General features: G+C 41.2%; 1 protein-coding gene across 1 annotated transcript; it reads left to right on the forward strand.

The window, feature by feature from the left end:
• Positions 1 to 185: 185 nt before the first annotated feature.
• Positions 186 to 10,772, forward strand: LOC147267615 (bone morphogenetic protein 7-like). Its single transcript, XM_086198545.1, has 7 exons — positions 186 to 694; positions 5,768 to 5,954; positions 8,194 to 8,342; positions 8,946 to 9,152; positions 9,246 to 9,319; positions 9,427 to 9,537; positions 9,628 to 10,772. The coding sequence occupies exons 1-7, from the start codon at positions 295 to 297 to the stop codon at positions 9,775 to 9,777; spliced, it is 1,278 nt and encodes a 425-aa protein (XP_086054671.1). The 5' UTR covers positions 186 to 294; the 3' UTR covers positions 9,778 to 10,772.
• The last annotated feature ends 1,185 nt before the right edge of the window (positions 10,773 to 11,957 follow it).

Raw genomic sequence — 11,957 nt, forward strand, 5'->3', positions numbered from 1 at the left:
TGGTCAATCAAAGAGCACACCCCACCCATCTTATTATCAAGATAGTGAGGTACACTGACGTTCTCTCCTCTGTCATGACGCATCCTCTCCCTCAGTCTTGAAAGATCCCGTCCTGAACCCCTCCCCTGACAACCCCCCAAAAAGTTTGCATTAAGAAGAGCGCGCATGCAGATGAGTTGATAGAGAGCAGCGTTTTACCGCCCTCAGATGTAGGAGGACGCTTTATGAAGCAACCGGATCAACAGTTTTAACCTCCAGCTCCCCAGAGACGCGCGTAAAACTTGCGTAAACATTATGTCTGGCGCCTTACTGATGTCCATAACGACTTTTCTTGTGTGGAGTTATTGCGTACTGGCTACGCAGGACTTTGCCTTCGCCAACATCTCCATAGACAACGAGGTGCACTCCAACTTCATTCAGCGGCGACTGCGGAGCCAGGAGCGTAGGGAGATGCAGCGAGAGATCCTCTCCATCCTGGGGCTGCCGCACCGCCCGCGCCCGCCCCTCCACACTAAACACAACGCTGCCCCGATGTTCATGCTGGACCTCTACAATGCCATCTCCGCGGACATGGAGCCACTTGGGTATTCTGGATACAATCCCCCTTTGCCCACTCAGACCACCTCCATGTTGACCCTGCAGGACAGCCACTTCCTAAATGACGCGGATACGGTGATGAGCTTTGTCAATCTCGGTATGTGAGTATATTATTCATATAAAGTGCACATAGCTGACTGTGTTTGTGTGGTACCTGGCTGCCTGTAGATTTCTTTGCAAATGCTAACTAAAACTTGAATTTAATTAAAAGATAAATAAGAAAATGATATTAAAGGGAATATACATTTTTATATTCTTATTCCCATTTACATTAAAAAAATATTTAAAACGATTCTGGTGTGATTTTGTGGGATTCTGTTCGTAAAAATGTGTTGATATAAATCTGTAGAATATGGCCAGACATCTCTGCAGCATCACCAAATATAAACAAAATGGCAATCTGTCACACTATAAGCCTTTAAAAACATTGCACCTTCCCATGATTTAAAAATGGCGGGTCATATTGTGATTTTTATTTATTGTGCAGTGCTAATGATTTAGGCACAGTTTTCTGTGCTCTCCATCATGTTAGCAGTGCCTTTACAAGGTCACTATTCCTGCAGCATGAGTCAAGTGTGTGAATGTGTGTGATTTTGTGGCTTTTTGGTCACTTTACTGAAACCAAGTGGTATACATTCTTATGTGTAAATATTATGACAAAATGCCTGTATCCAATTACCCCAGAATCCCCTCTAAGCTGTGTGTGTTGGGGGCTGGGAGGGGGATTTGGCTTTTTTCACATAGCTAGAGATTGCAAAATCAAACTGGCAATTGCAAACCTCAGTGAGGGGAAGATGCAAGCTGTGTAGCAACATGTGTTCTCACTGAAATGCAGGTGTGCTTGTATGTAAATCAGTGGGGCCAAAGGTGGGAGTCCAGGTTTACTCAGACATTATTGAATTTATAAAAGTGAAATCCTGCCTTTCTTTCCCTTGGAGACCCTGCAACAGCTCTGATATCATTCTGGTGAAAGAGTAGATGGCCTGGTGCCTGTGGCTGTTATGCTGATGTGGGGTTGAATCCCAAAGCAACCCATGTCTCCTTACTCATCTGCTCCCGCCTCAGGGTCCACAGGAGGGTCACAGGTTAATTTTGACAACATGAAGTTTGCTCATCAAGAAACTTTCCTCTCTGTTTGTATGCCACTGAGATCGAAACAAATAAAGAGCCAATTAGGGTTCTGAAAACCTGCTCATAGAATTTGGAGTTAATTCAAAACATTTACATTTGCATGTAAAACTGAAAATGCAGATAATAACTTTTTATACTGTCAGCTACTGTCTTTCATTAATGAGAACTGGAAACATTGTTTTTGAAAATCAGAGCAGATTTCTGTTTCCACATATGAGGAGAGGACAGATGTTTTATATGGACTGGGTCAGAAATTGAGCATTTTGTGTCAATCAATTAATCAAACGTATTAAGTTCAAAATCAAAAATCAAGATTTGCCTTGATGAATTTAAAATCTGTACACAACCAAAAATTTAGCTCGTCTGCATTTCATCAGTGACTCTAACATCATTAAGTTGGTGTTGAAAAGCAGAAGAGCAGACTGGAGCAAGAGATGTAAAAAAAACAAAAATACAAGCGTATAAAAGCTGTAGAGGTGATGCCATTGCTTTTTTGGTAACGCTTTCATGATGTTGAATGTGATGCAAAAAACAAAACAAAAGAGCTGCCCCATGTTTTTTTTGAGGGGCTGGTACGCTGTTTAGTGTGTGTTTGTAGTGTTTTTAGTGCTGCTACTGTGTTGCTCTGCCGAGCAAACATAATAGGGTCTTTGCCTGAAGTACCTTCAGGCTCAGGCCCTAAAAAAACCAAAAGGCAACTCTTCCTCTGCTCAGAATGGGAAGAGGATCGGCTATTTTTCATATGTTTTAAAACATATGCATGTACAGCTATGTGCATGACCCCTTGGGCTTGGGGCCTGTCATGGTGGACTTAATGAAAGGGAGTTCAGGAGAGGTATTCAACCCCTCTTTTTCATTTGCTCGACAATATTGTAGCAAATCCACACTCTCTCATTCACGCGTGGGCGCGCGCACACACACACACACATACACACATGATATATAGATATGTTAAACCGTAAAATAAAATTTATGTTAGGTTGTATGTATGTGAAACGTGCAGTACACTCAAATGGACGGGTCACCACGTCACCACCGAGTCACTCTCTATGAAAACAGAAAGAAGAGTAAAGGCACTCGCAACATTGTCATGTTATTCATTTCAGTTAAGTGTGAGTATTACTGCATTTTTGCTGTTATTTTCTCCTTTAATGTATTAAAAGAAATTAAACTGTGGATATGTTGAACCATTCCACTCCCTATAAATCAGAATCATTCGTAGGAAACGTGCACAACTACATGAGCAGCAGTTATTGTAGATTTGTTGAATAAATGCAGCTCCTACTTTTTTTATGAAGCACTTGTAGCTGGATTTCAGATTTCAGATTTCAGATAACTTTATTTATCCCCGAGGGGCAATTAAGATCACAACTCAAAGCCTGATACAACTATTACAAGCCGTCACAATTATTACAGATTGAAAGTAATAATGGTACACTTCAGAAACTTAAACAACAGCACATATACATTTGTTGTGTATGTACGCTAAACTTGAGCAGTCCGTTGACTCAATGGAGGCAAGTGAGAGTGAGGCGTCGCAGCAAGAGCCGCGCCAGCCAAATGTCTCTTGTTTACTGCTGCTTTAGATTTTTACACATGCATTCAATACGAGCAAAGGCTTCACGACCAAAAACAATGTAACTGGGCTTCATGAAGAAAAATGCTCTTTTAAGACGGAGAGATTTGTTTGGGAACAGAAGGAGTATTGTGTTTTGAGCTGCTAAGCTGATCCGTAGGTAGCATAAGATCAAGGATTTCTTTTGACAAACCAGAAAATCTCATTAACCTTCTCATTTTAAATCCACGTTTTAACTATTTGCATGTTTTTTCAAGCTCCCTCAGAGTAATTGGACACTTAGACCTGATTTATGTAAGACTACATAAATTTTAGATAGCTAGCAAACAAGCTGATGGGAGTCATACTGGAGTAAAATGAATTTACTTAACTTACAGCGACCCTAAAGTACATTTTTTAACTTCTCATAAACAGCAATCTTGTGCTCATAAGGATGTTTTTCCTTCCTACATGACTTTGTGACTGTCGAATGCAGAGTGAGCCAGCCATGTATTTTTTGCTTTAAGATAATAGCAACTAAAGGCTAATAAAAGCTACAGCAACAAAACAACAGCAAAACTGTCCAAGAATTCTGTTAACAAATTTTCCAATGAATCATCTGATATAATTAATGTCTTCTTTATTCAAAAACAATTTAATTTGACTTAGAAACGAATTATAAACCTTTCAGTCTGGCAGTACCATGAATATGTGACGAACCATTAGTTAAGTGCTAACTAGCTAAGTTTACTTAAATCAGTTCCCATTTTGACTGACATTTTCAACACTGCTTATCTGTTTTTGCAATGTTTGTCTAGTGCAACACTGTGACACACCTTAAAACCACCCACTCTGGTACATAAAAAAAAAACTGTAAAATGCAGTAAGGTAATGGTAGCTGCATGGCCGTGTGGCCCTGCAGTGTCAGGAGCAATCTGAAGTGTTGAAATGCCTCCCAGAGGGAAGTTGCATATCTGAGGTCTGATCTCTGCAGCTAATGGTCCCTAACATAAACACTCCAAGTCCTTACAAGCAATTATTGTGTTCATAAAAATACCCCCTGTTCCTTTCCAGCATTTAATTGCGGTCGCATAAATGACTAGCAGGGTTCAGAATGCACTGCTCTTAAGGGCGAGTGGATTGTGTGTGTGTTGTTAGAATTGTTTTTAGAAGACTGACTCAGTGTATGTGAGCTCTTTCATACCAAGAAAAAAATGTTTTTAGTGTTGGGGTCTGAAGTGGCCCCTCAGTTGGAAGGCAGGGTAATGTGAGTATGTTGTCATGGTGTACGCCAGTGGGCAGGATGTATTTAAAGTGGCTAATCGCTGCACCGCTCTGCACAACTTCACCAGAGATCTCCACTGGTCTTTCCAAGGATGAACACCTGAAATTGTGCTGTGAAAATATGACTCTGGAAAGCTTCAGGATGCTTTAGAGTCTTTCTGGCTCCCATTGTTCTGGAAAGTCTGAGAATTGGAGGGCTTGATCTTTGCGGAGAACCCACAGTGCCACCAGCTACTGCTGCCTCTCTCTATGCGCTGCCATCAGAATGAAATCCCAGTGATACATGGCAAAATGATCAGGGAGATGTGGGTGGTACACATTCTGGTGGTTTGGTCACACATGAGTTTGTGTGGATTTCTAAACTTCTTGTGAGTGTGTTTGCAAAAGCTCACTCGCTGCTGTGGTTTTCCAGGCAGTGCCTTTACTGGCCTTTTCTTGTGGTCAGCGCATGTGTGCAGTTCAAACAGAGAGACAAACTGAGTTTGCTTTTTATCCCCCATATTGGCATGTCTGGCAGACTACGTAAGTGATTTTTAGATCAATGTCTTAATCCTGATGGTATCATGATTATGTGGAATATAACTCAAGCCCCAGCCTCCCAGATTCTAAAGTTGCTCGAAATGCCTCCCATTCATGGTAGAAATGGAGTATCGAATTGATATGAGTGTGAGTAGGCACATCATTTATCAGTCCTGGAAAAAGGATCCTGCTCTTTCCCAGTTTGCTTATGAATGTCTTTCTTACATGACAATTAATCAATTCTTCTTTACTGCTATGGCATAATATTTACACATAAGAATGTGTAACACTTGGCAGCACAACGTTTTTGACAGGTGAAGAAGAGCCCATTTATATAAAACATTGGTGTCCAGTATCCCAGCTCTAGTGTGGAGGATGACCATCAAAGAAGATGATAAAACAAAGGTTGTTTGGCTTTGTGTTTGTTCATTTTACGTTAAACCTGAGCAGGTACTACAACAACGATGACATCGTATCACAGCCATTCAGGGTTACTAACATATACAGTTGTTAACAAATAATGTTTATATTATATACAATGACTGCCTGATCACATCAGTCCCCTGTACTCCAAATGCAAGTACATTTATCAGAATTGGAATTAGGGAGGGGTAATAGTATCTGACAATGTCTAATTGATTTACTAAAACTTCCTCTGATTACTTTCTTTTTCCCTGGCAGTTGATCAGGATCCAGATCATCTCCAGCAACACAAAGGGGTTTTCAGATTTGACCTCTCCCGTATTCCAGAAGGAGAGGCTATCACGGCAGCGGAATTCAGGATTTACAAGGATTTCATTCAGGAGCGCTACGAGAATGAGACCTTCAGGGTCAGTGTGTACCAGGTGCTGCAGGAGCTGCCAAACAGGTTTGACTGTTTTTTTTTGCTGTTTTATTTCCTGGCTTGTTCATTAAATCATTAAATCACTTATTTTTATCTTCTTAACTTGTGGAAATATTTCATTCAATTAAATCTAGGGATATCAAAATTTGAAAAGTCTTCCCAATATAATAAAGGTGATTTCATTTGTGATTCAATGAGCTACAGCACTTGCCAGAAGACGTGACTTGAAGTCATCTCAGTCACAAATTCAGTCTCTTTATGTTGAAGCAGGAATGTTTTAATTCAGTCAGTGTTGAGTTTAAAAAATTAAAAAAAAATAAAAAAAGAACACTTGATTAAAACAAATTAAATAGTAACCACAGAAACACTGTCACAGTGATGCAACAGAAAAGTAACAGAAAGGTATATACTCAGAATGGCAGGTTTGAAGCAGGTTTGAAAAACCTGTGTGTACATGATTGCGTGCAGTGGGAGAGGGGTATAATCTAAACATCAGTAATATAGCATTCTCATATGTCTTATTTGTCAAATGACCCGTAATGCCATCCTCTGTCATATGCATTGTGTAGCCCACTTACTCCAAACCAGTTGATAGAAATGTGTTTTCTTATTTGCAACAGTTTCAAAGTTTGTTTGAAAGTTAATTTAAAGCATGAATCCTACAAAATGTTATTATCCTCTTGTATCCTTGACCTTCTTAAACATTTTTTTTCTGGCTGGCCTCCATGTTTCTGTCTGACAGGCTCTGTCTTATTGCTTTGATACTATTTTTTTGTTTCACATTTCAACTTAAATTAAAGGACCAGCCACATGATAGATGGCTGTTGTCTGTGTTGCTGACTTGTCTCAGCCTGCTGGGGAGAGTATGGGTAAATTGGAAGGGGTCACATGCAGACTGAAAGTGCTTCTTCGGTGACGGCAGGGCTGACAATGTCTTTTAGGGCAACACCATTGTCATTCACAAATTCACGTAAACGCCTCTCAGTGCAGACAAGCAGGCGTCAGGACAAAGGACAGAAGTCTGCCTCGGAGTCTTACACTCAATCTATAAACAAAGCTTTGGTCTGTGACAATTGTTTAGCTCTAGAGAGTTAACCTTCATGTTTGTGTTCCTTCATTTTTTTTACCCCCATCCATCCATCCATCCATCCATTGTCTTCTGCTTACTCCTGCTAAGGGTCGCGGGGGGGGGGGGGGGGGGGGCTGGAGCCTATCCCAGCGGCAACGGGCAAGAGGCAGGGTACACCCTGGACAGGTCGCCAGTCCCATACAGAAATGACTAAAATGTATCCCTGTGTTTGATTGGACAGGCACGTTTCTGTTGCAGGCGGCACGGTGGTGCAGTGGTTTGCACTGTCGCCTCACAGCAAGAAGGTTCCAGGTTCAAGCTCCAGCTCGAACATGGGATCTGCCTGAGTGGAGTTTGAATGTTCTCCCTGTGCCTGCGTGGGTTCTCTGGCTTCCTCCTATAGTCGAAAGATGTGCAAGCTAGGTTAATCAGTGACTCTAAATTGACCGTAGGTGTGGCTGTGAGTGTGAATGTTTGTTTTTCTATATGTGCAACAGGCTGACGACCCATCCAGGGTGAACATCGCCTCTTGCCGAAAGTCAGCTGGGATGAGCTCCAGCCCCCCTGCAACCCTTAACGGAAAAGCAGTAAAGAAAATGGATGGATGGGAGGATGGTTTTCTGTTGTATTGAAAAAGGAAATAATTGGAAATTGGAACTTGTCAGAAGGACAGTAAAGGAGTCATATCCAAAGTGTCTATTGTCTGAAGTATTAACATTGCTCTGTATTATCCCAGCTGATGCTTTACGGGCCTATTCTGCAGCCACAAATTGCTCTCTGTCTGTTTACAACAAATTAAACACTTTCTTTGTTGGACTGAGGTCCAGTATCTGACTTGGCTCATCTACAATATTACATGGTTAAGCCATAACATTTCTTGTTGACCTGGATGTGTAATTTTCCTTTTCCATTTTTCTAAAATTGGGGGGAATTCTTAAACACCTTAAAACAAAAGGGCCTTGGTGTAAATATTTTTCTTTGTCATCTAATTCTTTTCCAAATGCACTTAGATAACCTAGCACAGAAGACATTCCATCAGTACTGGAAATGCATATTGTATTTAAGTGTCTTCTACACAATTTAATTTTTCATTTACTGTACTGAAGACTTTCGTGCTGAGGAAGTAGGCATTTAGGCTTGAAGTTGTATCTCTTGGATGTAATATTGATGTAACTTCCTGTCATCCTCGTTCAGTGAGGTGGAATTGTTACTGCTGGACCAGAGAGACATCTGGGCTGCAGAGGACGGCTGGTTGGTCTTTGAACTCACTGCCACCAGTAACCTGTGGCTAGTCAACACGGAGCAGAACTTTGGCCTGCACCTGGTTCTGGAGGACAGCCACGGTCAGTTGCTGCAGTATATTAACCCTGTGGTTCTCAGTGTGGGGTCCGGGGTGTCTTTGGGGTTTTTCATGGGGTGCTCTGCAAAATTGAATTCCTTTTACTTATATTTGAATGTTCATGAAAAATTTAAACCCATGAAACTCAACGCTAAATCGCTGACCTGACCATAACACATATAATTTAATTTGGTCATATTTAAAGAAGCATTTGGTGTGCAACTTTTCCGTACCTTTACCAATGATTTTTTTCTTTTATAATTCATTAATCATAATTTACTAAAGATTGGCAAAAATACTTTTATATGGCAAAGCTGCCAAAACAACTCAAATCTTACAACAAAATGTATGGGATGTAAATTAGACTTATCGGTAGGGTAGAAAGAGGCTAGAAGTCTAACAAAACCAAAACCTTACTTGAGTTAACATGGATCTGAGTGGTCTAATGTTGCAAAATAATATTGGACATCTATGCAGTCGAAGATTACAGAGCTTATGTTATCAATGTGGCTGATGTAATCATATTAAAATGAACACACCCTTGTTATTGTTGGTGGTTGGTTGAAGATTCCTTTTCCTGCTGTTGATCGCTGTCCCTCTGCTATAGGCCAGAGGAGGAACCCCCAGCTGGCAGGGCTTTTGACAGATGGTGGAACACAGGAGAGGCAACCCTTCATGGTAGCCTTCTTCAAAGCCAGTGAAGTGCGCTTTCGTAATATTCGCTCTGCTCATGGCCATAAGGGGCGCCAGTCTAACCGCTCCAAACCCCAGAAGAGTGTTCATGATGCAGTGAAGGCAGCAGAGGTAGCCGCAGGTATGTCATCCCATCACATCTCATAACCAGACATAATGGTTATGGCTGAACCATTGAGACTACTGAATGATGATTGTGTTTTTTTAATTTCAGATAATTTGGCCGTCTCTACAGAGGGATGTAAGAAACATGAGCTGTATGTGAGTTTCAGAGACTTGGGATGGCAGGTATCATACAGAACCTTTGTTATTAATTGTTTAATAATTATAAATTATATTTCAATTAACCTCATTAATTGTGAGATGACACTGACTCTGCTCTTGATCTTGATCAGGACTGGATCATTGCACCAGAGGGCTATGCAGCATACTACTGTGAGGGAGAATGTGCCTTCCCTCTCAACTCCTACATGAATGCCACTAATCATGCCATTGTTCAGACTCTGGTACATCTCATCATTCCCCGATGACAGATACTCTTACTGCAAATTTTTCTCAAAATAATGTGGACTCATTTACGTCTCCTCTCATTGCAGGTGCACTTTATCAACCCAGAGACAGTGCCCAAGCCCTGCTGTGCCCCCACGCAGCTCCATGGCATCTCAGTGCTCTATTTTGATGACAGCTCCAATGTCATCCTCAAGAAGTACCGCAACATGGTGGTCAGAGCCTGTGGCTGTCACTGACCACTTGTCCTCCCTCACACAAATTCTGCAACTGCAGATGGATGATTATAAAAGCAGGACACAGAGGACCCAGAGACAAGAAATAACTTTCTACCTGTCACAAAAAAAGCTAAACTGACGGAATGAATTCATGACCATGCAGTATTAGCCACAGCCACAAACCAGTTGGAACAACTGGTTATGTTACAAGGATCCTCTCTTGTGTGTTTTAGAAATGTGAGCAGAAAAGGTAGACTAAAAGGGAGATGAGGAGGGTGAAGTTATTTCAGCTGCTCAAACAGTATGGAAGAAAGAAGCCTTCAGAAAGCATGGACCTCCCCCAAGGCTGTATGATGTCATGACTGGTTTCAGATAAATTCCAAAGTTTAAGCAATTAGTCCTCAGATGAAGTTCTATCATCCTGTCAAATTTAGTTGATTTCAGTCCCCAACTTTTTGAGTGAAAAGCCATCATTGCTGATCACATTCCCTCATTGCTAGTGGTATTAAGTTATTCCTACTGTATCTGCTTTTCTGTTGTGAATGCCATGCATGATGATATGAAATACTGCCCCGGTGAAAATGTGTTTTTTGTGAATGGATTTCATTGCTCATGAAACTTAAGATATGCATTTTCCTTTTGAACCACTCTACACTGTCTTTAGGATGAACTGGTACAACTAATGTCCTGAAAAGGAAAAGCAGTATGTTCACCGCAATAGCTTCACTGCTGCTGAGCAGACCAGTGGAACCAGGTGGACATCGGGCAGCTTGCACGTGTGCTGCTGCTGCTGCTGCCTCTCTCAATAAGAGTGTATGTGTGGGGATTGAAAAAACCCAGTTGCTGGGCCCTCTTTCATGGTGCAATCATGTCAGCAGGCCTTCAAGCAATTTACTGTCTACAAGATGTCAGGTTTCCTCTCTGTATGACAGAAATCCGGTTTTGCACCATCACTGGCTGATATCAGACCCGGGCTGCAACTGAGCCACAAGGCTGGTTTATATTTTGTAATATTTAAGGAGATAAATAAATTGATATAAAAAAAAAAAAAACAGGTGTGATGTTCTGACCACAATAAATTTCCTCACAGTGGCTTTCCGAACACCTTCCGACAGTAAATGTCAATTCAGAGACAAATGTGATGTCAGGTGGTGGTGAGATTAGTGTAAGGGTAGTCAGGGATCTTTGGCTCCCCATTCAGACAGAAAAAACTGTTAAAAGTACAATGGGCTGTGTGGAGGAAGAAGAGAGGAAGTAAAGCAAAACTAAAGAGTGTTACTTTTAAACACTGACTCATTGCCTTACATTAGTGTGTTTTTAATATCTACCCCAATTTAAGCCTTTGCTTTGTTACGGCAAAAAACTGGAGCCACGACAGGTATAAGGTCATCTTAAGTGGATCTTTGACTACCAACATTTTACCAAATCATGCTTGAGTCCCAGTGGCAAATTTTGAGAATTTTCCATAAGGTGCACCTGCGGTATTCCACATATGTGGGACAACAGTGTCCTTGATCTTTGGTATCCAATCTTTTCGTTCAGTCAAAGGGGAAATTTGACCTGGAGAAAGCCCAGAGTACTTTGTGAGGCAAAAAAAGTACTTACTAGCTAGAATGCCGTACTTCCCTCTAATACTGTCCCACATGTGTCTCTATGAGGCATGCCCAATAGCATCATAGTGACACAAATGTAACTGGTGATTCCTGAATTTAACAGTGAGGGGGCCTGCATCCTCACACATTGTCCCTGACATCACAGGATGAAGAAGGTGAATGGTGTCACCCACATTCGCAGAATTTACTTAGATTGCAAACCTGGACGAAAGCCCCAGAGTTCAGCTGCTCTGGAGCCGTGGTCATTACGTACATGTAATTCTGGGTATGAATGTGAGAGAGATGACCCCGTTAAAACTGTCCATTTATACAAGGCTAGGTTCATTGAGCATTATTACTTGACAGCGTTAATCTTGGTTTAATTTAGAAATGTATTATGATATCAGCATGTCAGATATGTGTAAATCTCAGGTGAGTTTTGCTTGTCTCATCTTCTTTGCTGATCAAAAATAGTGACGAAACAGCAAACAAATGTTACTCTTTAAAATGATCCTTTAAGGGTCGGGGGGGGGTGGTAAAATCATAAATTATGTCAATGTGAGAGATTTACTGGAACAGAGGGATGTTTGATGGGCGCAAACATTTATT

The sequence above is a fragment of the Aulostomus chinensis genome, chromosome 3 (genome assembly GCF_037954235.1).
Source record: "Aulostomus chinensis isolate RoL2024-O1b breed Wild chromosome 3, RoL_Achi_v1.0, whole genome shotgun sequence".
Lineage (NCBI taxonomy): Eukaryota > Metazoa > Chordata > Actinopteri > Syngnathiformes > Aulostomidae > Aulostomus > Aulostomus chinensis.